This window comes from Nilaparvata lugens, chromosome X, assembly GCF_014356525.2.
Source record: "Nilaparvata lugens isolate BPH chromosome X, ASM1435652v1, whole genome shotgun sequence".
NCBI lineage: Eukaryota > Metazoa > Arthropoda > Insecta > Hemiptera > Delphacidae > Nilaparvata > Nilaparvata lugens.
This window is the reverse complement of record NC_052518.1, coordinates 46,707,005-46,730,131: the sequence shown is the minus strand read 5'-3', so window position 1 is coordinate 46,730,131 and position 23,127 is coordinate 46,707,005. Positions and strand designations below refer to the sequence as shown.

The following is a 23,127-nucleotide window of genomic DNA, read 5'->3' as shown; positions in this document are numbered from 1 at the left end:
CAACAATGTAGAAATTCAACTAATTGATAAAATATTTAATCTCAATCATAAAAATTTATCATTACATCTTTAAAAAAGATATCTCCTTGAAAAATAAAATATTATTAACTATTTTCAACAATAATGAACAGTTAAATTCATCAGATATACCAGATATATCAGCTGTTTGGGTGGCAAGGCTGAGATCTGGCAACCCTTTTCTCCTATCTTCCTACACTGACATTATAACGTGGACCTCACTATAGGAAACATACTCGACTGTAAAGAAAACATATGATTCTATTACAGTCTCGTATGCTGTAATGAGAATCATATGTTTATTTGTTCTATAATCAGCTGTTTACCGGCTTGATTTCGTAAAACAGCTGGAATTAAATGACAATGACAAAAACCTTAGACCAGTTATAGAATAGACACGGCTCATTGTATATTCATACTGAAAGTCGATGAAGCCAACATATACAGCCAAATCCACCCATCTTGACGTCACAACAGTGACGTCACGCATTGTAAAGAAATTATAGAAAACGTTTTTGAGTTTGTTGTGTAAGTGTTTGTGGTGTTCAACTTACATTTTTGTTGAACAATGCATTGCTGTTAGCTTGGTTGTGACGTCAAGATGGGTGGATTTGGCAGTAGATGTTGGCTTCAGAGGCTAGACTTCCCAGCGTGTCTATTCTATAACTGGTCTAAGACAAAAACATTTGTCATTCTAAGAGTGTTCCAAACTCCCTACCAATATTCCAGTTTGAATTAAATTTGAAATTACAATTTTAAATTGAATTGGCCACATGCTGTTCTTGAATGGTGATCTGAACCAAATATTCCCATGCAAAAACAACCCATGACGTTTCTATAGTATTTTTTAGCGGAAATAAAAATTAGGTGATCATCTTTTAGCTCAGATTAATAGGCTTTGGAACATTAATTTTTGTCAAGTTAATTGTTCACATTTTGTTAATGATATTGTAATTGAGCTATGATCAAAATGTATTAGAATGGATATTCCATCTACAAAAAAATGATCAATGTGAATAGAGAAGCCAGATAAATGTGACAGAACAGGAAGATTTCTGAAGGAAAATGAATGTGACAGAAAGATTTTCAATTCAACATCCTTTACACGTGGCCGATCTAAGAGATCAGGAAGTTTTTTTTTGCAATGGAAGCACTAAGTCCAGTGCCCTAGTAGCATCATCTTAGCTTCATCCTAGCTATAGTTAAGGAAAGAGATCATAAATTTCCCATTGATATTCATCATTCAGTTGTAGTGTTTGTATACACAGATTTTCGATCTACAAGATAGGGCCTCAAATACAATCTCTAAATTTTTTCATTCTATATATTTTTTATTATTTCTATTTGATATTGATAAGAATATACCATTCTTCTAGATTTTATCTTATTATCTTGTATTTTTAATAGTGAGAAGATTTGTTTTTATTTAACATATCACTAAATAATGCTGCCTAGAGTGTATGGATGTACTGTCATTAATTTCCCACATTACTCCACAACATAATTAGAAAATTATTCTCATTCATAAACCTTCAAAGGTATTCCTTGATTCATATTTCATTCATCCTTAAATATATTTATCCAACCCCACAACAATAAAATTGAGGGAAATAATTATTTTGAAAAAGTGATCTGTCAGATCACAGTGTGCACTGTTAGATGAAAAATGAGATTTTGTTATGGGGCTTTACATCACTGTGGAGGTTCTTGGTTAGGGCTACTCTTAATTATCAAGATATAAAAAATTCCATTTATGTTGAAACATGTAGTGAGTAAAAATTTTTAAAATGGGTACTTGGATTTTTTTCTTGACTATTCCATTTTTTATATACCATAGGTTGAAAAATGCAATTTGAAGGAGTCAGAAGGAGTTATTTACCCAAAAATTCTTATTCACAACTTCATATTTTCAAAATTTAGATTATGTGCACAATCATTTGATTAATAGATTTTCACTTGAAAGGAGGCAACCAATAGTATTACCGTCGCTTACGTAACTACAAGGCTAGAACCATCAGGTGATCAGCTGTTCAAAAGCGTACACTTCAATCCGTGTTTACATTGAAAACCCTATGTTGAATGGAATTTTTCGTGAATGAACGTTAATAATTCAACTGATAATCACTTTTTTCGAATAAAGACTTGTTATTTCATTTTTCCAATTAAAATTTCAACCTACATCATAAATTTCAAGGGTAGTTATCATTGAATTATATTAATATTTTTAGTTATTAGTTAACCAATTTGTAGGTTACTTTTTTCAAGATAGCTTATTCAAATTCAAACATACTTTTTTTACAAAAGAATCAAGTTTAGCAGAGTCATGGTTTATAAATAACAATTATCATGTTATTGAACAACAATAAATTATAAAAACATTGTTGATAAACTAAATTAGTTTCTTTTTGACGAATTTAAGTACGATGTATTTACGGGTGCACTTAACTCTATTCTGGAGTTTAAGACTAAACTCATTATTATTTCCAAACTTTCAAGTAAAAAAGTGTTGATTTTGAATCGTGTAGGACAAATATTACATATATATATATATATACGTGATAATAGAGGTAAAAATAATCATGTATTAAAATATTTTACCATAATTATGAATCACTCTGTATATATATATATATATAGGGTGATTCATAATAAATACAGGATTTCAATACATGATTATTTTTACCTCTATTATCACGTATTGAAATATTTTACCATTATTATGAATCACCCTATATATATATATATATATATATATATATATATATATATATATATATATATATATTATATATATATATATATATATATATGTATGTATATATATATACAGAGTGATTCATAATTATGGTAAAATATTTCAATACATGATAATAGAGGTAAAAATAAGAAAAAAAGTTCATCCGGGTGAAATTTTACATCCTGTATAGCTCGCTAATGAAGCATTTATGGATATATGTTTATATGAACTTTTTTCTTATTTTTACCTCTCTTATCAGTATTAAAATATTTTACCATAATTATGAATCACCCTGTATATATATATATATATATATATATAATATATATATATATATATTATCAAAGCTTTTCAGACTTAATATGATTTATGGCTAGCATACTAGAGAATGAGTTACAGTTTATAAAATAGTGTACCCTGGTAGGTCTACAAAATTAACTGTACAGTTTAACACCGTGATTTTTCATTAACATTATGACATTTACAATCATGAATAATATTCCAATTGAACTACTGTATATACCTATATACTTTCTTCAAAGTTTAGAATCATTAAAACTACCTGTAGTGTTTTGAATTACGGTATGTGTTTCCTCTGATCCCACAACTGTGAGTAATTGATAAAGCAGAAGTTATTAAAGATAGTGCTGTAATTCGAATAGCAGAGCTTCAAAACTGAATGAAGTATGAACATATCAGTTTTCGACATTATATTTTATATTAATATATATTAGGTAGAAGTAAAATTACACTCATTCTTTCACCCATTAATCTATTTACTCACCTGGATAAGTAAGAAAGTCGTGTTTCAGTTGATTCGTTGTTGATTATCCATATTTTTTACCAATATTATTACAATGTATTGTATTTTGATAACTTTCAACTAAAAAAACACATTCTTTTGGTGTAACGACAACCGTTTGTGCTGGTGTTGTACATTCTCAAGCCAAACAGAAACTCGAAACGGTCGTCGCCACACCAAAAGAATGTGAGTGTTTTTTCACTTTAAAGTTATCAAAATGAAATATAGTTGATGTTCAATTTTCTACAGGCGCACTAAGACACTACCTCCGTAAACTCGGAGGTGTAGTGACTGAGACCGTAATTGAAAAAAATTTCAAAGACGACCAATACGGTATGCGCTTTTCAAGAATTGACAGAAAAATGTTGAATACAAGTTCAGTTATAGGGTCTAGAAATTCAAAATAACTAAACCTTATTGACTTCTATATCGCCCAGAATAGGCGCATACAGGAATATAGTAGCCCCAGAATATTTTTCTGCTCTTACCAGCGTTTTCTTAGCTTTTTAAAAATTCAAGAGAAAATTGAGGTGCATTAGTTATGTAGGCTATCAAAAGGGCTTAGAAGGTGTGCTAGAAATTGGCGTTTCCAGTGTTTATCTGTGTTTTATCAGGATTTTCAAAACCAAATGAGCAGAAAATGTTCAAATTTTATACAAATTTTTAGAATATGAAATAACAGTTCAAGGAATGAAATGACTAATTTATAGCAACACTGAATTGGGTTATTAATATTGCGCTATAATGATACCCCTGCCATTTAGCAGATAATCTTAACTCAGCTGGGGGGGGGGGGACTCTAGCCTTTGTATGTTAGAAGAGACCATCATAAATATTGATAAAATTTGTGCAAGAGTGCGCTTAATTATGCATAAGCAAGCGTGCAGACGAGAAACATACAATATCTGAAAAGAGCAAAACGAACACTCACACTGTAAGCGTGCACTTGGTTGCGTTCAGTGTGAACAACGTGTTTCAATAGCTTTTTCAAATTTTGTTTTTCGGGTCATGCATGATTCGACGTAGATTTGCACATACTCATTCAATGTGATCATACCCTTATTCTCATGTATCAGGATATTATTCAAATTATTACTGTTGTGACCAAGAATAAATCTTTCAAGTAGTATCCTACCAGAGCGTCAATAGACATATCATTGGTTCATTAGCACTATTGAAGAATATACATAGATTTTTCATGATATGACATGGTCTTACATATGATATAAATAAAAAAACTCTGATATCTCACTCTGCAACAATAAATTATTATTTACTCTGTATCGATCAGCCATAACCCATAATGAACACTTTACTTACCAGTACTTACTTCCCATGAGTAAGATGTATTGCTCACGGTCTTGGATCTGGGAATTGTCAAATTTTTACAAATTGTGTCAAACTCTCTTTGTTAAGAGTAGGAACAGATTAGATAAAAATGATTTATATAAGTTACTGGATCAGGCTGAATATTGAAATCCTTTACTGAGTAAGCTAGCAGTATAATCATTGATCACATATTTTTGTTTATAATAATATTGTTAGAAATACCATTCTGTATGTTCTGTTATGTATATTTATATGTATGTATATTTTGTTTATGTATATTCTCAAATAGGTACTAAAGATAACCTACACTGCAAAAGTTTTCTATTTCAAGCCATTCTTGTTATGATTTGAGAAGAATTCTTATTCCAATAGTGACTTATAATAAAATGAGTAATAGCCTACCAATTTACCTTTTCAAAAAAATTATGGTTAATCTAAAAATTTTTTAAATCTAATAAAGCTATAAATATTAGCATACTACAAAAGCCGTGGTTGTAATTCCTCTCGTAGAAATTGAGCAATACTGTAATCAAAATTGAAAAAACAATAGGTAGGCCTAATTCAAAGCTCAAGCAACTCAACTTTACACTATATTTTTTGACAATAATTGAAATACGTGTTTGAATTTGAAAAAGCTAATTTAAAACAAGGGTAACCTACAAATTGGTTAACCAATAACTAAGAATATCAAGAGAACTCAATGATTACTACCCTTGAAATTCATTATGAAGGATAAAAATTGTATTGGTAAAATAAAATAACAACCCTTTATTCGAAAAAGTAGTTATCAGTTGAATTATTAACGTTTATTCATGAAAAATTCTATTCGACATAGGGATTTCAATGTAAACACGGGTTGAAGTGTACGCTTTTGAACAGCTGATCGGCTGTATGTTCTGGCCATGTAGAACTAGTAGGCGATGGTATTACTATCAACAAAACTATAAAAAGTTTGATAATAGAAGCGGACTTAGTAGGTACTCACCAACTCACACAGTCATCTCAAAAGATATTGAATCTATGATTCAAGATCATATGAAATTCAACATTCAACTACTTATAGATTGAAATCAGCACATCTTTGACAATCAGTGATTGCATTATACTCTAACAGCTGACTTCTTTCACTTCAGAATCTTTGCCTTGCATTGCTTATGGTACTAATATTTTTGCTTCTCAAATTTAGTAGATTATGATATAGATGAGAATAAGATGGTCTTTTTTAGCGTTGAGGATGAGGCATATTGGCTGCAGCTGCAGAATCTGCAAAAAATAAATATCCAGAAAGTATCAATTCCAAGCAAGGTGAATATTCTGTTTTATTAGATAAAATACATAAAATTTATCATATTTTGCATTGTATTTGCATCATATCCTGCATAATATTATAATTCTTATACTTTTTCAATCCAATTTCAATTTATTAAAAACACACATAACAAGACAAAACAAAATTACAAAGAATTACGAAACAAATAAAACACAATAAAATGTTACAAATATAAAAAACTATGGGCTTTGTGGTTGGGTGTGTTGGAGAAGAGAAAAAAAAGAGAGGAAGATACCTAGCCAACTATGGTTTCCCATGTGATAGGCAGGCAAAGAAGAGAAGAGAAGTAATGAGGAAAATAGGGAAGGGAGAAATGGGGGGAAGGAAGGAAACAGAGGAATAGGTACTCAAAATGAAGGCGAGTCCATTGAAAAATGAAAAAAACTAATGAAAAAACAATGCTGGAGCAGAAATCTCGAGTCATATATCTAAATGGAAGAAGAAATTACTGTATGTCCAGTTTTTTATATCCAGTTTAATTTTTCCGCTGATCCATGAGGAAGTGATTTGGAATGAGGTTTATTATTCTAGTACCTATGTAAATTAACTGCCTACTTATACATTCAAATATTAGTGTTATAGGTTACATATTTGTTTGCAGTGGCCCTTAGATTATAATAATTAAGTGTAGAGTTTATTGTGAGAGGAAAATCGGATCTATATTTTATTAAGTACTCAATTACGGTTTTTATGTATAATTGACATATAGTCATGACCTCAAATCACTAAAAACCATATCCGTTGGATAGAGCCTGGGTTTGCTTAATATGGTTTTAATTATCAGTTTTTGTGCTACAAATAATTCAGCAATATGACAGTTGAAACAGCCTCCCCAAACAACTATGCCAAACTGCAGAATTGACTTGACTAGAGCATGATACATCATTTTCAGGTGGTTCTTATTAAGAATTCTGTTAACTTGGTAAAATTTAAAAGATAAATATCTAATTTTCCTACATATATATTTAATATGAACATCCCATTTAAGGTTTTCATTAATTATGATTCCCAAGTACTTAGTATTATTGACTTTTTTAATGGTGGGACAATCACAATTACCCAAGTTTAAATTGCACTGAGAATGGAGTCTCAAATCTTGATTCTCGTTAGGCTGCCCTACTCTATTTGCAGAAAAAGTTATGTAATTAGTTTTTTCAATATTTAAACTTAAGGTATTCTTATCTAACCACTTCTTAATTAAAAGCATATTATTTTCAGCTATGGTATGAACTTCATTCCATGAATTACCGTGAAAAATAGCTCCAGTATCATCTGCAAAGGATATCACAGTTGAGTTTAGCAGTCTTGAATTTAAAAAGTCATTTACATAGAGTATGAAAAGGATGGGAGAAAGTACAGTACCTTGAGGAAGACCATAAGAAGTTAAGCTATTTACACTAGATTGATCATTTATGGTTAGGGACTGGGTTCTATTACTCAGATAGATTTGGAAAAATTTAAGCGAGACTCCTCTGAAACCATAGGACTCCAGTTTATTGAACAAAGTATTATGAGGTATTGTATCAAAAGCTTTGCGTATATCCAGGAAGACTGCAATAGTTTTCTTATTGGAGTATATTTTATCAGATAAAGTATTGATGAATTTTATTAGAGCGTCAGATGTACTTTTACCATTTTAGAAACCGAATTGGTTCTTGTTGATTATTTTGTTAAGATTCAAGAAATGAACAACTCTTGACTTTATTAGTTTCTCCATTATTTTAGCAAGGTTGCTGATAAGACTAATCGGTCTATAATTACAGGAATTAGTCGGGTCACCTTGTTTGAATAGAGGTTTTATTTTGGCTGATTCAAGGTGCTCGGGAAAATATCCGTTCTCAAAGTATCTATTAAAAATGAAAGCGAGAGGTTGAGATATAAAATTGGCTATTTTCTTCAGCGTAATATTACCTAGACTATCAATACCAGAACTGCAGTTGTTCTTTAGATTCTTAATAGTTGCCTCAACTTCAACTGGGCACTTTGGTCTCATAAAAACGTGTTATCAATCTTTATTGCAGGAAATCGATCACCAGTATTATCAGGGATATTGATAGTTTGAGCTTGTAATTTACCCACATTTGTGGAATAATTGTTGAGGGAGTGAGCATCAAGTTCAGTACTCTTGTCCTTGATACTGTCCTCACCTATAACTTCGTTTATGTACTTCCACAACTTCATTGTTATTACAATTTTCAATTTTCCCTTTATAGTAGCCCTAGTGGAAGAGATCCATAGAAATCGATAGAAAAACTCTATTGATATCAATATATGCTCATGGATATCAATAAGTGCTCATGGATATCAATAGAAATCCATGGATACCAATAGAAATCACGGTAAATACAGTCAATGAACTTATATTGATATCACTAAAAGTTTAGTGATATCAATAGAAGTTCATGGATACCAATAGAAATCACGGTAAATACAGTCAATGAACTTATATTGATATCACTGCACGTTTAGTGATATCAATAGAAGCTCATGGATATCAATAGAAATCCATGGATACCAATAGAAATCACGGTAAATACAGTCAATGAACTTATATTGATATCACTACAAGTTTAGTTATATCAATAGGAGTCCTTTTATTGTGGTAATTTTAAATGCAGTTTAAAACTGAATAATTTTGGCAGATTTTCAATTTTCCCGGAACAATGTATTTTTGATGACTGATTCGAGTGTAGAAGTGAATTTCTAGCACTTTTTGTCTCTTGCAAAAATTGTCTACAGGGCACCGTTAACAATATATAGACCTTTTGCGGTAATTTTAAATGCAGTTAAAAACTTTGTAATATTTTTGGCAGATTTTCAGTTTTCTCGGAACAATGTATTTTTGATGACTGATTCGGGTGTAGAAGTTAATTTCCAACACTTTTTGTCCTATGTGAAAATCCTGTGCCGTTAACGTGCTACTGACGTTTAAAATTTTAAGAAAATTTTGGTTCATCATGCAAAATTCTGAAAAAATTCATGGACGTTTCTGTTCATATTATCAACCTTGTCCTAGAAATGATTGAAATGATTCCATTTAAAATTGGAAAATTTATAACACTTTTTCAAATTAGATCACAGTTTATGAGGAAAATCATGCAGTATCCGGAATTACTCACACAGACTTTGAAATGATTTTTGGGGTTTCAATTCAAATAATAACAACCTACTATTTTATTGTTTCCAACATCATTTCAGTGTCAAGCACAAATGTCCCGCCATAAAAAATCAATAATCTCCACCTGAAATTAATATCAAATATTTTAATAACAGTAACATTGTCAATAATTTTGAAATTGCCACCATTACTATGGTATCAAATGAAAATATTGATATATTATCAATAATAATTATTGATACTGTGAAATGGAAATATCAAAGTCTTAACAATCGATATATCAAACTAATTCTAACTTTTTCCCGGGGAAAACTGATTTTATTGCATTCAAAAATGTAGAAATCAGGATTGTATTCTACTTTTACTTATTTAAACCATGTAATTTGAATAATGCATTCCCAAACAAAGATGTAGATGACATTTGAGAATATGTAATTATTAATAGTTGATAATTATTATTTATCGATGTATTGATAATATTATATTGACATTTTGGGTCTATCGATAGAATGATCTTGTACACAAGCACAAGCACAATAAATTTTGAAAAGTACCAACGGTTTTTCGAATGAGTTTCGTAGTCTGTAATTTTTGTGATTTTATCCAGGAAATAATAGGTAAGTCGAGTGATTTTGTTTTTATTGATGTACTGTAAAATGAAAGAAAAAATTTATTATAGGTCTAAATACTTATATATTAAATGATAATCTTTTCGAAAGACTATTATAGGCCACGCATAACATAACCTTATAACACAACACTGGATACCATATTATTTAAGGCATAACTTAATAATAATAAGAGAAAAGGCTCTTGAATGTATCATTGCTGGAAATAAGATGATTATTATTCTAGGCAGACACATTCCAGGGTTATATGCTGGTACATATAAATTTAAATGTGTAACAAAACTTTTTATTTAGCCTAGCCTAAGTAATTGAAGTTACCACAAACTAATCTACACTCATGTTATTATAATGAACTTAATATCAATAATATATGACTGTGGATTGATAGATTAAAATTTATTCAGTTGTTTTCTGGACCGGCATCAGGCTTTATTTAAACTTTTTCCAGCAAGCAATTGATTCATTTATTTATATTAACAGCTTCATATCTTATTCCAATTTAGAAAAACTATCGGTGTAGTCCTCTCATTTTAGCAATATATATTTTATATAATAAGAAAGAGTGAGACTGTGTGTTTGCAACATTTGTGTTTTTCCAATTTTCTAGTCAAATAATATTATTTGAAATATGTTTAATTGTAAGTAAACTTTTGTTTCATCTCTGATAGGAGCTGTGGTGATGAAATTTTCCAACACAAAAGAAAAATACATAGAAGCAGTACGGTAATCAAATACTGGCTGAAGTCTCCAAAAACTCGGTTTACCAGCAAAGAGAAATCTTAGTAAGTCTCAATTTTGATTAATTTAAAACAGAATATAAAGTCAAACAATTTTTTTCTATGGGTGATGTCCACATGAGTTCTAGGCTTGGGCTAATCATTATAAGTTAGTAATCATACCGGGTGAGTCATATGTAAGGGAACCTTTCAATAAATTAGAGACTGTTGTTGATATAATACTGTAGCTTCCAGGATATGTTACTGGTCAAATACTCTAACTCTTGACGTACGGTATAACTGAATTTCAACCCCTTCATAAGGGGTTGACTAGGTTCAGAATGTATAATATGGTGACTCAATAGTTTCAACTGGAAAATTTTAATGTAAACGCCTTTTGTGTGGTACATTATTTTAAAGGGCTTTTTAAAACAAGAAACATAACATCAATTAAAATGTACTATGAAACTTGAATCCAAAACGGTGGCTGATTGAAGTTACAGTTTGTAAAGAAATGAGGGGTTATAACTCAAATATTTTTAATGTAAACACCCATTGTGTGATACATCATTATAAAGGCCTTTTTAAAACTAGAAGGATGACAATAAAAATCAATGATACTTTTTTCCAAAATGGCGGCTGATTGAATTTTATCAATTATTTCTTTAAAAACCAAAACTTCAATCAGCCGCCATTTTGGATAAAAGTATCATAGAAGATTTTTATTCAATTCAATTCAATTCAATTCAGTTTATTTCCAAAAAACATAATACACGAATAAGAAATACAATATACAACATATTTTGGAATCCCCCTACTAGACTATCCATCTGTGTGTAGGGGGGGAGTTCCACTTTATACATAATAAGCTTAATCTGCTCATAGAAGTAAATAATAGAGAATACTCTTATATTATTGATGTATTATTAATATTCTGATTATAAAATAGATAATATATTGTGCTGATGTATATTTAAGAATGAGTATTTAGGAAAATGTATGTAGGAATAAGTATACTTAATACCTTGATTGATTAAAAGAATAAATAAAGAAGAAAAAACAATATTTTTTTGAAGACCGCAGTGGCAGGGATTCCAGAAATTCTCAGAAGAGAGAATGAAAAAAAGCATAAACCAGAAAGGCAAAACAATCAAATCGGTTATATCAATGATAAAATAAATACCAATCAATTGTTTTCAATTATTGATTTCATCTTTCTCGTTTTGAGAAGGCTTTTAAGATAATACACAATGGGTATTTACATTCAAAATCTTTGATTTACAACTCCCAAGTCACCCCCTTATGAGGAGTTGAAATTCAGTTGTATGTCAAAAGGTGGAGTATTCGACCAATAACTTATCCTGAAAGTTACAGTATTATATCTACAACAGTCTCCAACTTATTGAAGGGTTGAAGACTGTGATGTTTTGAAAATAAATTCAATTTTAATATAAATAAATTATTGTTGTTTCACCATTTTATCAAAGCAAAAATCTCCCTATTGGCCATCCAGACATTTATGGTTTTCTCCCATTGGTGATGCAAAGCTAATACAAGCAAATGGCTGATACAAAGTCCAACAGCTGAAAAAAGAAGCTTACATGAAACATTTTTGAAATTTGTCAGCTGTTGAATGATTACAAATGAAAATGAGCTTTCTTTTTGTAATTATAGTGTCCAGCTGTTAGATTGCATATATCACTACTTACCAAAGTTAGTAGACAGAGTTAGTCTGTCTACTAACATTGACTACTTACTAGGAAAAATCCATTCGTCTGAATAGGACTTTATGGTTGAATTTAATTTTTATTCAGTTTTGTGTAAAATTATTGTAAATTTAGGGTAGAGAATTCACTTCACATTATATTGTGGTTATTCAAAAGTTTTATAAGATTTATAGTTTTTTAATGTAAAAATAAAGAATTGAAAAGTTTATTTATTCAGAATAATTAAGGTAATCCTTCTCCATCTTTTCACAATAAAATATTGTAAAAATGTATTTTAAAAACGTTATTTTCATGTGAATTTTTGGAAATTTTCATGTGAAAGAAATGACCAAATGTGGGACAAGAAATGTAGAAAAAACCGTTTTATTCATGTTCTTTTCTGAGAGTTCAGTAGGTATAACGTGAAAATGTAGAAACAAAAAAACCGTTATTTTCAAGTTTCAGTTTCACGTACTTTTCACGTGAAAAGTTGGAACATTTACACTTTTTTTCACGTGAAAAAATGTGATTTTTTCGACTTTTCCACCAGAATATGACGTTATAATGTAAAACTGTGAGGACATAATTTTCACGTGAAAAAAACGCTCTTGTGTTATCTTGGACTTCCCTTTCAGGAGAGGGAGAGTCATGCATATTTAAATACATTTTTAGGTTATTAAATAAATTTGCTAGCAGATTAATTCAGGAAATAAAATCCTTATTTTATAATTTGTAAAGATTGTATACTTAGAACTGTTATTTGTTCTAGAAATGTTCAAACACCGGATCCTGGAGGAAAATCTGAATGCTACAAAAATTGAGATTGAATTGAGGTGCAGTAACATGTAGTAGCATAGGTGCAGTATGTAGCTCAAAAAATTGCTACTTTAAACAGGAAGAGATTAAAGTATTCTGGAGCACCACAATAAGGACCTTTCTTAATAGATAAATGACATGCATATGAGTTATTTTAATAAACAAACTTCTCACATTATTTATGTCTTAACTATTTACATCCCTTAATTTTTCATCAATATATCAATAGACATCTATCCACTGAATCCAATTCACTTATATTAATTATAGATAATTAAACAGGTATACTCTCTTGTCTGATGCCAGTTGCAGCTGGGTTGAAATATTATAATCCTTGCAAATGTTATCTTCATCCTAATCTGCTCTCCTAGATTTAAAAGAGGATTTTTTCTATAAAGGAGACAGGCTGCTTATAGATGGCTATTGATCTGTATTGATATCAATACAGCTGGTTATGTATTGATATCCATGGCTACCTATTGATGTGTATTGATATTCATGTCTCCCGCCACACATACATTTATTCCATTAGGAATTTTACTGATTTCATTACTCAGACTATTAAGAAAATTATCAATATTTTGATTACTTGGTGATCTATAAACCCCAATCACCTTCACAATAAAATCATCAATTTTTAAGTCAGCACTAACTACATTGGCATCAGTAATATCGAGTGAAACTTCATTGAATATAATACAATCTTTTATGTACATGCATAATCCATCACATTTATTCTGTTTAGTGTACTTATTTATTGCCGTATATCCAGGAATGTTTAAAATGAACGGCATATCTGCAGTCAACCAGGCCTCCGTTAATTTTATAATATGAATATCAGTTTTCAATTCATTGAGGCAGTAAATAAACTAATCGAAATTAGCATTCAAACTACGTATATTCATAGACATAATATTGAAACACTCAGCATCTTTATTTCTGTCCTCGTGAAAGTGATAGTTCAAATAATCGTCGATTACGTCTGTTTCATTTTCTGTTTCTAAAATATTCAGAACTTCTTCAGTGTCACTCATAACTTATATCATCAGGTCCACTTCTCTTTTCCTTGTTCCATTTAACAAGCCCCTCACTATCTATAAATTTGAGTTTCTTAATTAGTTTGTCCACAGCATCATCTACTAGACCGGTTGTTAAATACCTGAAAGTTTCAGTGTGTCTACAAAGCAACAATCGCATGGGGCATGCTGTTATCTCCTTGTACTTAATTCTGATTAGAATAACATTTTTATGAGTTAGTGCTTGTGCTTCATGGATTGTGTGTGAAGTGCAACATCCTCTCTCCACTTTATAGTATCACCCACCATGGCCCATATGAATAAAACCAGAGCAAATGCTCATGAGCAAGAGCATGGAGCACAAGGTTTTGCTCATGAGCAAAAGGTAGAAGCAAAAGCATTTGCTCATTTTTATATGAATAAGCTTTACCTTATACTCTTACCTTATGCTCCTGAACTCTGGAGCAAATGCTCACGTATTTTAGAGATTTTTCATCAGCTGATTGCTTTTGTAGCCTTAGTTTGTTTTTATAGCTCACGGAAGCGCTAAATATGCAAATAGGGTGCACCGCTTGTGTTTGCGTCGTCTGCTCTGTTTTTTATTTATGAAGAGAGTTTTAGGTTGGTTGAGTTTAGAATTTTGAATTTTTGAAATAATAGCGTGAAAAAATGTCATCTCTATAATAATCTTCAGCATATTCTTCTAATATCAATAGCCTTCTTATAATCGTCCACACTCTCATCTTCTTAAATGCCTATCTCCTATTTTGTGATGGCTATCTTTTGTATTTATTCTTTTGTAGGGATAATGGTGATATATATCATGGTTGAATCTAATAAGAGTTTTATAGTTCTCAACTATTGGTTGTGATCGTATCTGGTATAGTTTCCTCTTCCTCATACGAATTAGTTGAGCCATTTTACTATGAGCAAAAGGTGATAAGCTGCTCTAGACTGGACTCACCTTTTTTGAAGCATTTGCTTCAAAAGTTGAGCAAATGCTCTAGTTTATTCATACAGTTTTGAGTATAAGCTTTTACTCTTGAACAAATACTCAAACTATTTTTTCGATGAGCATGAGCAAAAGGTTTTGCTCACGTTTATTCATAGAAAATGAAGTAAATGCTCCATATTTTAGAAGTATAAGCAAATGCTCAACTTTATTCATATGGCCCCATAAGTTTTTCCTCTTGGGTGAATGTTAATATCAAAGTGTCGGGTTGTATCAGATGGTATTCCCCATTTCTGTAAGTAGGCAGAATTGAGATAGCTCTTTCATTAAGCGTCGTAATATTTTCATAGACAGTGGAAAGGACAAAACAAACATCGATAGGACATCTACGAGTTACCGTTTGTTTTGTAAAAGGTTCGCAGAATTCTGAAATTTTATGCCATCTTGTGGCATTATTACTTCTCTCAATATAGGGTATTTGGTTTGCGTCACCACCTACAATTATTTCTGAGGCCTTACTCAAGTTAGCAATAAAACCGATGTAACCCGCATGCATAAGTAGAGCTTCATCAATAAAAACTCTATCGTATGTTTTATTCTGATTATGATTTATTATATATGAGCCAACTGTCCTGTAATCAAGCTTAAGACGATTACAATGTTTTCAACCATACCTTTCAATGACAGTTTCACGGATTGCTTTAATACCTGCCCGTGTCTGAGTGAGTACTAGATCCTTGCCAGGCTCATGATGCGAGACTATAATGTAAGATTTACCACAGCCTGGAACACCGTCATACCATTTTATTTTAGGAAGTTTACACTCATGAAAAGTTATTCTATTTATAGTTTTTATTAATTCGCTATTCAGCATAAGTGTAGTATTACGTGTGACTAAAACATATCGTTCTTTAGTAGAGAATTTTAAAGTATCCTCTAGAAATTCTACGTAACTTCCACCCTGCTCCAAGCAATATCCCATTCAGTATTTAGAGTTTGTTTTGAATAGGAATCTTTTCAAATTATTATCATAGATGTTCATATTGTTATTCAGGACGCTTATTAGTTCATCACCTGATATTGACATGTTTCTATGCGTGATCCTAAGAAGAATATTTTTGCATTTTCGTTGTCAGTGTTTTGAAGTATAGGGTCCGTAATTCAATCATAGAGTTTATGAATGCTTCACGTTTATTATTACCTTCAAAGAATCCTACAGGGTACTCAACTCCCGGACTATCAGATAGCTATTAAGAAAATTTATTTCACAATTATTTCGATAATAAAAAATAAACTTCAAATATCTAGCTCCTATGACAGTACTCAAGAGTTCAGTGGCAGGAATATCAAAATAAGTTTTACCCAGATTGTTAAAAGTATCAATTCCTATAATCAAAGGGTAATTGAATTTACTCCAATCATTTATTCTATTAAAAAGATCAGTAAGTACCCCATTTAATATGGAATTAGGAATGTTTTCATCAGAAAAAAAACTCTTATACAATTAGAATCCCCTAACACATTCAGGTGATTCCATTCTTCAAGAGAGAAATATTTTTTATTTCTAAGCAGAGAGAGACCTTTGGATGTTTTAATACTATTTCCTATTTTTGTAAAATATATCATAACATCAACCCTCTCACCAAAATTATAAACTAGACTTATCTTACTTTTATCAGTATTAGTTGTTACGTAGAAACTATCAATTTTGTTGAGGATGGAATTTAAAGTAATCATTTTGTGTTGGGTTGATTGCTTGATTTTACTATCACTATTATTCTCATTTATCTTCAGTATATTAAATATTTTTCTTTCAGATTCCATTATCAGTTCTATCAATTATTTGTTGTAACGCTTTTTGATAGGAAGGGCACTCTCTGTAACCTACTTTGTGATCGAAAGCTTTTTTATGATTGCGGCAATTTAAACATGAGGGCTTTTTGTCTCTATTAGGGCACTCTTTACCATCATGTCCTGTAGTGGAACAGTGAGCACAGGTGTTTTGTGCTTGAGTGAAATGCTTACTGATATGTCCAATTTTTTGGCACTTGAAGCAACGAAAGACGGCAACATAGTCTCCAACTCGGCACACCCTCCATACAATACCAATCCGCGATTTGTTAATAAATTCTTTTCTTAATTCACCAGTGCACTCCACTACCCAATGCACGGTGTTTTTGTTTTTCGGTCCTATTCTAAAAATCGGCCTGAAGTTTTTCAAGAAATTTTCCCTACTCAATGACGATGACTCGAGATTTCTCTCAAACACATCGTTTGCCAATTCAACAGCAGTTATATCTGCAGCGACGTGATACAGAATTATTCTTGGCAATTTGGATTGTGGCTCGCTTACCTTTATGTTTGGATGTTGCAGGACCTTATCACCCAAAACATTTTCTTTATTGGCCCTTGGGTGAAGAACTAACAGCACACCCCCACCACGGACATCAACGGCTTTTTTAATGTTCAAATTTTGTTCACGGGTGATGTTCTTCTTTATTGTTACTCGAATTTTTCCGCTTTGTTCCATTTATTTTTGCTGGCTTCAGGATGATCACATTCTCCTTGGGCGACAGCTTCTTGGTCCGAGGCGGAGACTCCCTGGCTGCAGCAGTGGAGGCGGCACTCGATAATGTAGAAGTTGCGGTCCTCTTCTTTGGCAGTTGCACGGCCTCAGCAGATGAGATCGGCTTGTTGTGGCTTTTTGCAACTTCACTTGCTAGTTTATTCACACTCTGCTCCAGAGTGTGAATTTTTCCAAACATTTCCGCGTTGTTTTCTTGCATATTTTGCTTGACGTCTATTCTTTCGATACTGATGTTAAGTTCATTGCACACATTTGAAAACTAATCATAGTCCTCTCTGGATACTTTTTTTACGATAATCTCACTTTCCCATTTTAGAAATTTCTCTTGTATATTTTTAAGAGAACGTACCTCAAAACGTATTCCGCTATCGTTTTTACTTTTCGGTGGCAATTCGGGAGGCATATTCATTTCATCCTTTTCCTCCTCTTCCTAGTATTCGAGCTGCGCGGATGGTGGTAGTTTTGTTGGCGTATTCATTGGCGAATGGATCATCTTAAGGCTGATAGATCCAAAACACCATAGTTTATTGATAGTTTGATAATTGTTTTTTTAAAGAAACAGAACCTTATTTTTAAAGAGAGCAATGTTCAAACGGAAAATTTGGTGACACACTTTTCACTCAGAAAAAAACGTTGAGTAGTTTTCACTGTGATAAACTGCTGAGTAGACTGCTGGTTGTTGGTGTTGACACCACTTGTTCCACTTTCACTACTAATACTACTCTACACTAATTATTCGCTACGATTTGCACTCTACGGAGGTCTGATTACGACAAAGAGACAAAGTAGCCCCAAATTTACCTAAAAGTGTCCTTCTTTAACTAGTAACAGAATCCGAACGAGTTCAGAATCCGTATCAATAATATAACTGCAATATAATATACTGTCATTAAGATTATTTCACAGTATAAGTCTCTTCCAATAGACATATTTCTTTCTTTCTCTTTTTTCTTCGATGGCCCTATATCCCAAATCGAGCCAGCCATGATCTCCTCAATCCTGCTTCTCCAACCATCTCGATCCCTTGCCTCTACCCTCCAATTTCTCACATGAAGTATATCTCTTGCACCCTTTGAGACTCCATCCATCCATCTCAGCCTTGGTTTTCCCTCCTCCACTGGCTTCCTTCCACCTGGTTGTCCTACATACACTTTTTTGGGGATCCTCATGTCTGGCATGCGCTCTACATGCCCTGCCCATTGCAAGCGCTTCAACCTACATGGATAGGGGTGGCTCCTTATAGAGCTGCGCCAACTCATCATTATTCCTTTTTCGCCAAACTCCTTCCTCACATACAGCTCCATATATTCTCCGTAGCATTCTTCTCTCCCAGCGATCCAAAGTGTTTGCAGCCCTACATGTTAGTGCCCACATCTCACTTTCATAGGTTACTACTTTGCGGACTATGATTTACTGCTGCATGCATTGGGTTAGCTCTTTCAAGGCTCCACTTCTTTATAAACTTCTAACATTCCACGTTCCCATAATCAAGTCAAAGGTTCTTTTTCCAAAATTGTTTTCCGAATTTCCAGTCCACTTTCCGAGGCATTTATTGAGGTTTCGTAACAAGTGATTTTTAAAGGGTGGAGGGCCAGGTAATTTTTCAGGTATTCTTCCTTAGCCTTTGACAAACCAATGCCGAGCTACAAGGCAGCAGCCAATTTTCTGTTAGGGTTTTATTACCTTAGCCTTTGAAGATCCATTGAACTCCATCTGCAAGTCAGCAGTTTTGTTGCTGGTTTTGGTCCACCCCGGGTATTTGATTTCCCCGGTACCCCCTATTTCTAGGAGGCATCCCCCCATCCGCCACCTAGGGAGGCACCCGCTAGGACACCAGCAACTCCCATGGGACAATAAACATATTAGTTTGCCTATTATGGAAAACTCAATTTCATGCACATTGAAATCAATTTTCTCCAAATTATCTTCTACATATAGTGAAATCACTTCATGTATGTGTCATGCATGTGATCGACTTGGTGTATGTCATTGAAACAAATATTCATTTTCATTCCCAGATTGGCACCAATTCGTAATGGAGAAACTATCATCATGGAAGAGCATGAATCTAGACTGGGTGAGAAACTTTGATGGACCAACACACGTTGTTTTGTATGAAAATCTGGTAGAGGACGTCGAAACAACGCTGAGAAAACTGATCGACTTTATTCAACTGCCGATTGACGAGAAACAAATACAGTGCGCTCTGGAAAGACAAGAGGGCATCTACAGGCGTAAAAGGCGTGTCTTCAACCTAGATCCCTACACCACTTCCATGAAAATTATGCTCCAAATCGAGCAAGAAAAGGTTCTACAAGAAATCAAATCTCGCATCAAAACATCATGAAAATCAATGTAATGACAGTAGTATTATTAATTTAGCAATTTGCTGAAATTTGTACAAAAATCCTATCTATTAATAGAAGCTTACCATAGACTATGTTCGGCACATGATAAAACACCTTTTAAAATCTCAAAAGCATGTAGGTAGAAAACCACGAATTGGCTGAGTAACATTTAATTTAATCCTTATTTAATAACTATAGCCTAATTATTTTAAAATTTGTTCTTGTGTTTGGATATAGTTGAAAAATGTTTATACTTGTTAATATGGTATTTGTTATGTTTATTGAATTAAGTACAATAATTTTTTAAAATATTTAAATATTTGAATTAATTGATTGGTGGGCTATAATGCTATACTTATTACATGGTAAATCATCAAAGTACAATATAATTAATGAATTTATCATATTGACTGAAAGTGACAAATGTTTCACATATGAAAATTTTGGCTCAAAAATTGTGGTCAGATATTTAATTCAGTAAATTTAAATGAATTTTTATATTCTAATTCATCGAAGTACAAAGTACAAGAAAACTTATGAAATTTTATAATCATTTCACATTGACTGAAAGTGATGAATTCTCCACTAGTATTATATACCGTAAGTTACTATGATTTTTAAAATCTGACTCAAAAATTATAACCATATATTTATCTTAATTAATTGAAATTCATCATTTTATAATTTATAAGATTAACACTACCGAGAAGATTATGGTGCAAAAAGATTTAGGCCTACTGAATCAGAATAAGCACAAAAAACGAAAAAGTTTCTGATTCTGTAAGTATCAATTAGGTACCTAAGTAAACTCTGCTTGAGAATACTGAAAGAAATCAGTTGTATTGGATTCTCATTTAGTGGCCATAATTATATATTTGTCATTGATATCAATAACAAAAAAATGCATATGTATATGTAATGCATGATTATATTCATTGAACGCAAGTGAAATAATAATAATAATACCATCAAATACTCTGAAGACGATAATAATGATAATTTGCAAATGCAATTAATTACTTTGTGCTGATGACGATAAGATATTCAGGCAGATCAAAGATATTAATTACAAAGTAGGTGTTCAGGACGATCTAAACAGTCTGCCCAAATGGTATACAAGAATAAATTGAGCCTGAACGTTAACGTCATGAAGTGTTGTGTGGTCTGGTCACATTTTCAAGAAGGCCTATGTTATCCGTCATTGATAACAGATATTCAATCGCAAACTGTAATTTGCAAGTGTGTGAAACTGTTAGAGATCTAGGTGTAATCTTTGACCAAACCTTCAAGTTTGACAGTCACTTAACTGTTAAAAATATTATTAACAAAATGCATGCAAAGTTTTAGGATTTGTATGCAGGCAATGTAAGATCTTTGATGATTGTATTTCTATTATCAGAGTATACAGTGCCTTCATAACAAGTCGTTTGGAATATTGCTCCGTGAGTGTCCTCCGGATGAACTATCAGATATTTTTCATGTTAATTCATGTGAATATTCACAAATTCATCTTGAAATATTCCCGTTTATCTATCTAAATTTGATATCAATCTTGATGATTGACTTTACAGATTAATTTTCGGAAAGGAAATAATAGTCCCATCATGTGATATTATGTACATTCAGTACAGTATAAATCGTATTATATGAATGATAACAATAACAGAATATGAATCAATATGACATTGCTATAAAATATTCATACATTCTATTCAGTTTAAATTTGAACACCATTTTTCTACTTAACATTGACCAATAATATTATTACCAAACTCTCTAGTAAGCAACAATGATTACAGTATCAAAATCAATTATTCATTGTAGTATTCCTAGTTGGAGAGCTCCAGGTCAATCTCATGAGGGTTTTCATTTTCAAATAGCAATATTCTGTAAGGAAACTGTAGGTTTAATTTTTTAAACTCAAATTCTAATTCATTATAATATAAATAAACATGCATGGAATTGTGAAATTGGGTTGACTAAAACTATTACATTCATAGAAACTCTCAAAATGTAACAGTTTTATCCTTGTTTAATCGAACAATGTGATTTATGGAGTACCTAGATTGATTAATAATATGGGAATCTTTTCTCACACGTTGAACAATTATTGTGTACAGGAGAAATGTTAAATATATATAGATGGTTTAGTCACGTAGAAAAGCTCAATCCTCATCAGGCCGCGGCGATTTCAAGCTTTTTTTCGTGACAATAATTTACAACAGATTTTTGGCTAGTTGAGCTTTCAATGTTAGTGATGAACAATTCAAATGTTAGTGCAAACGATGTTTATACTGAGATAATAATGAATTTAAGTGCAATATGTAAACGATGTATATTTTTAGACGGGATTTAGCGAAGTACTAGAGTTCAAACTCTGGCTTTCTGAGTCTGAAAATACTTAGTCTAGGACTTATTCAAACTCTGGAGTATAGAGATCACGATAGACTCTGTAGTTTATAATTTCGCTTTCGGAGTAGAGGAGTTATAAGTCCAGGGCTTGAATTGGATTCTCGCCTCTTTCCGAGTCATGGATTCATCAAAAATCGTCTTGTCTAGAACTTGACACTGTCCTACCCGAGGGGTAGGATTTGAAATTAAGTTCTAGACAAACACGTCTCAGTTTTGTTTTGGAGAAGATGAGTAGTCTATTAGCTGTATGGAATACAAAGATTATTTGGATTAATTAATCTAAATTCAAAATTTATAGTTTACACATGTATTCTAAATAAAATTGTATCAAAATTATGCGTGCAAACTAACCTCATTTTGAACTATTTCATCACCTAAATTGAAGAAAAATAACACAAGGATTGCCTTACCTACAATGTTATTACATCATTGCCTAAAAAGTGGAAAATTTTGTCTTGAGTGTACTTTAACCCATATTTCTTAATCAGAAAAAATGGCTGATTTCTTTATTAATAGCTGTTTACATCGGTAACCCTATATTATAAAAAAATGTTGCATGGCCTTGAATTATATATATAATATATATATATATATATATATATATATATATA

The 23,127-nt window shown here is 31.8% G+C and overlaps 1 protein-coding gene and 1 long non-coding RNA gene across 2 annotated transcripts in view; both read left to right on the top strand.

Annotated features, from left to right (window-relative positions):
* LOC111058854 (WSCD family member AAEL009094) overlaps positions 1 to 22,866 on the top strand; it is a 78,574-nt gene extending 55,708 nt beyond the window's left edge. Inside the window, exon 5 of the mRNA XM_039441228.1 lies at positions 19,775 to 22,866. Coding sequence (XP_039297162.1) covers positions 19,775 to 20,103 — 329 coding nt within the window. The 3' untranslated portion in view covers positions 20,104 to 22,866. The remainder of the gene's footprint in view (positions 1 to 19,774) is intronic.
* Positions 9,822 to 13,379, top strand: LOC120354309. Its single transcript, XR_005572937.1, has 3 exons — positions 9,822 to 9,951; positions 10,632 to 10,745; positions 13,155 to 13,379. It is a non-coding gene; the product is annotated as an uncharacterized LOC120354309 (long non-coding RNA).
* Positions 22,867 to 23,127: the final 261 nt, after the last annotated feature.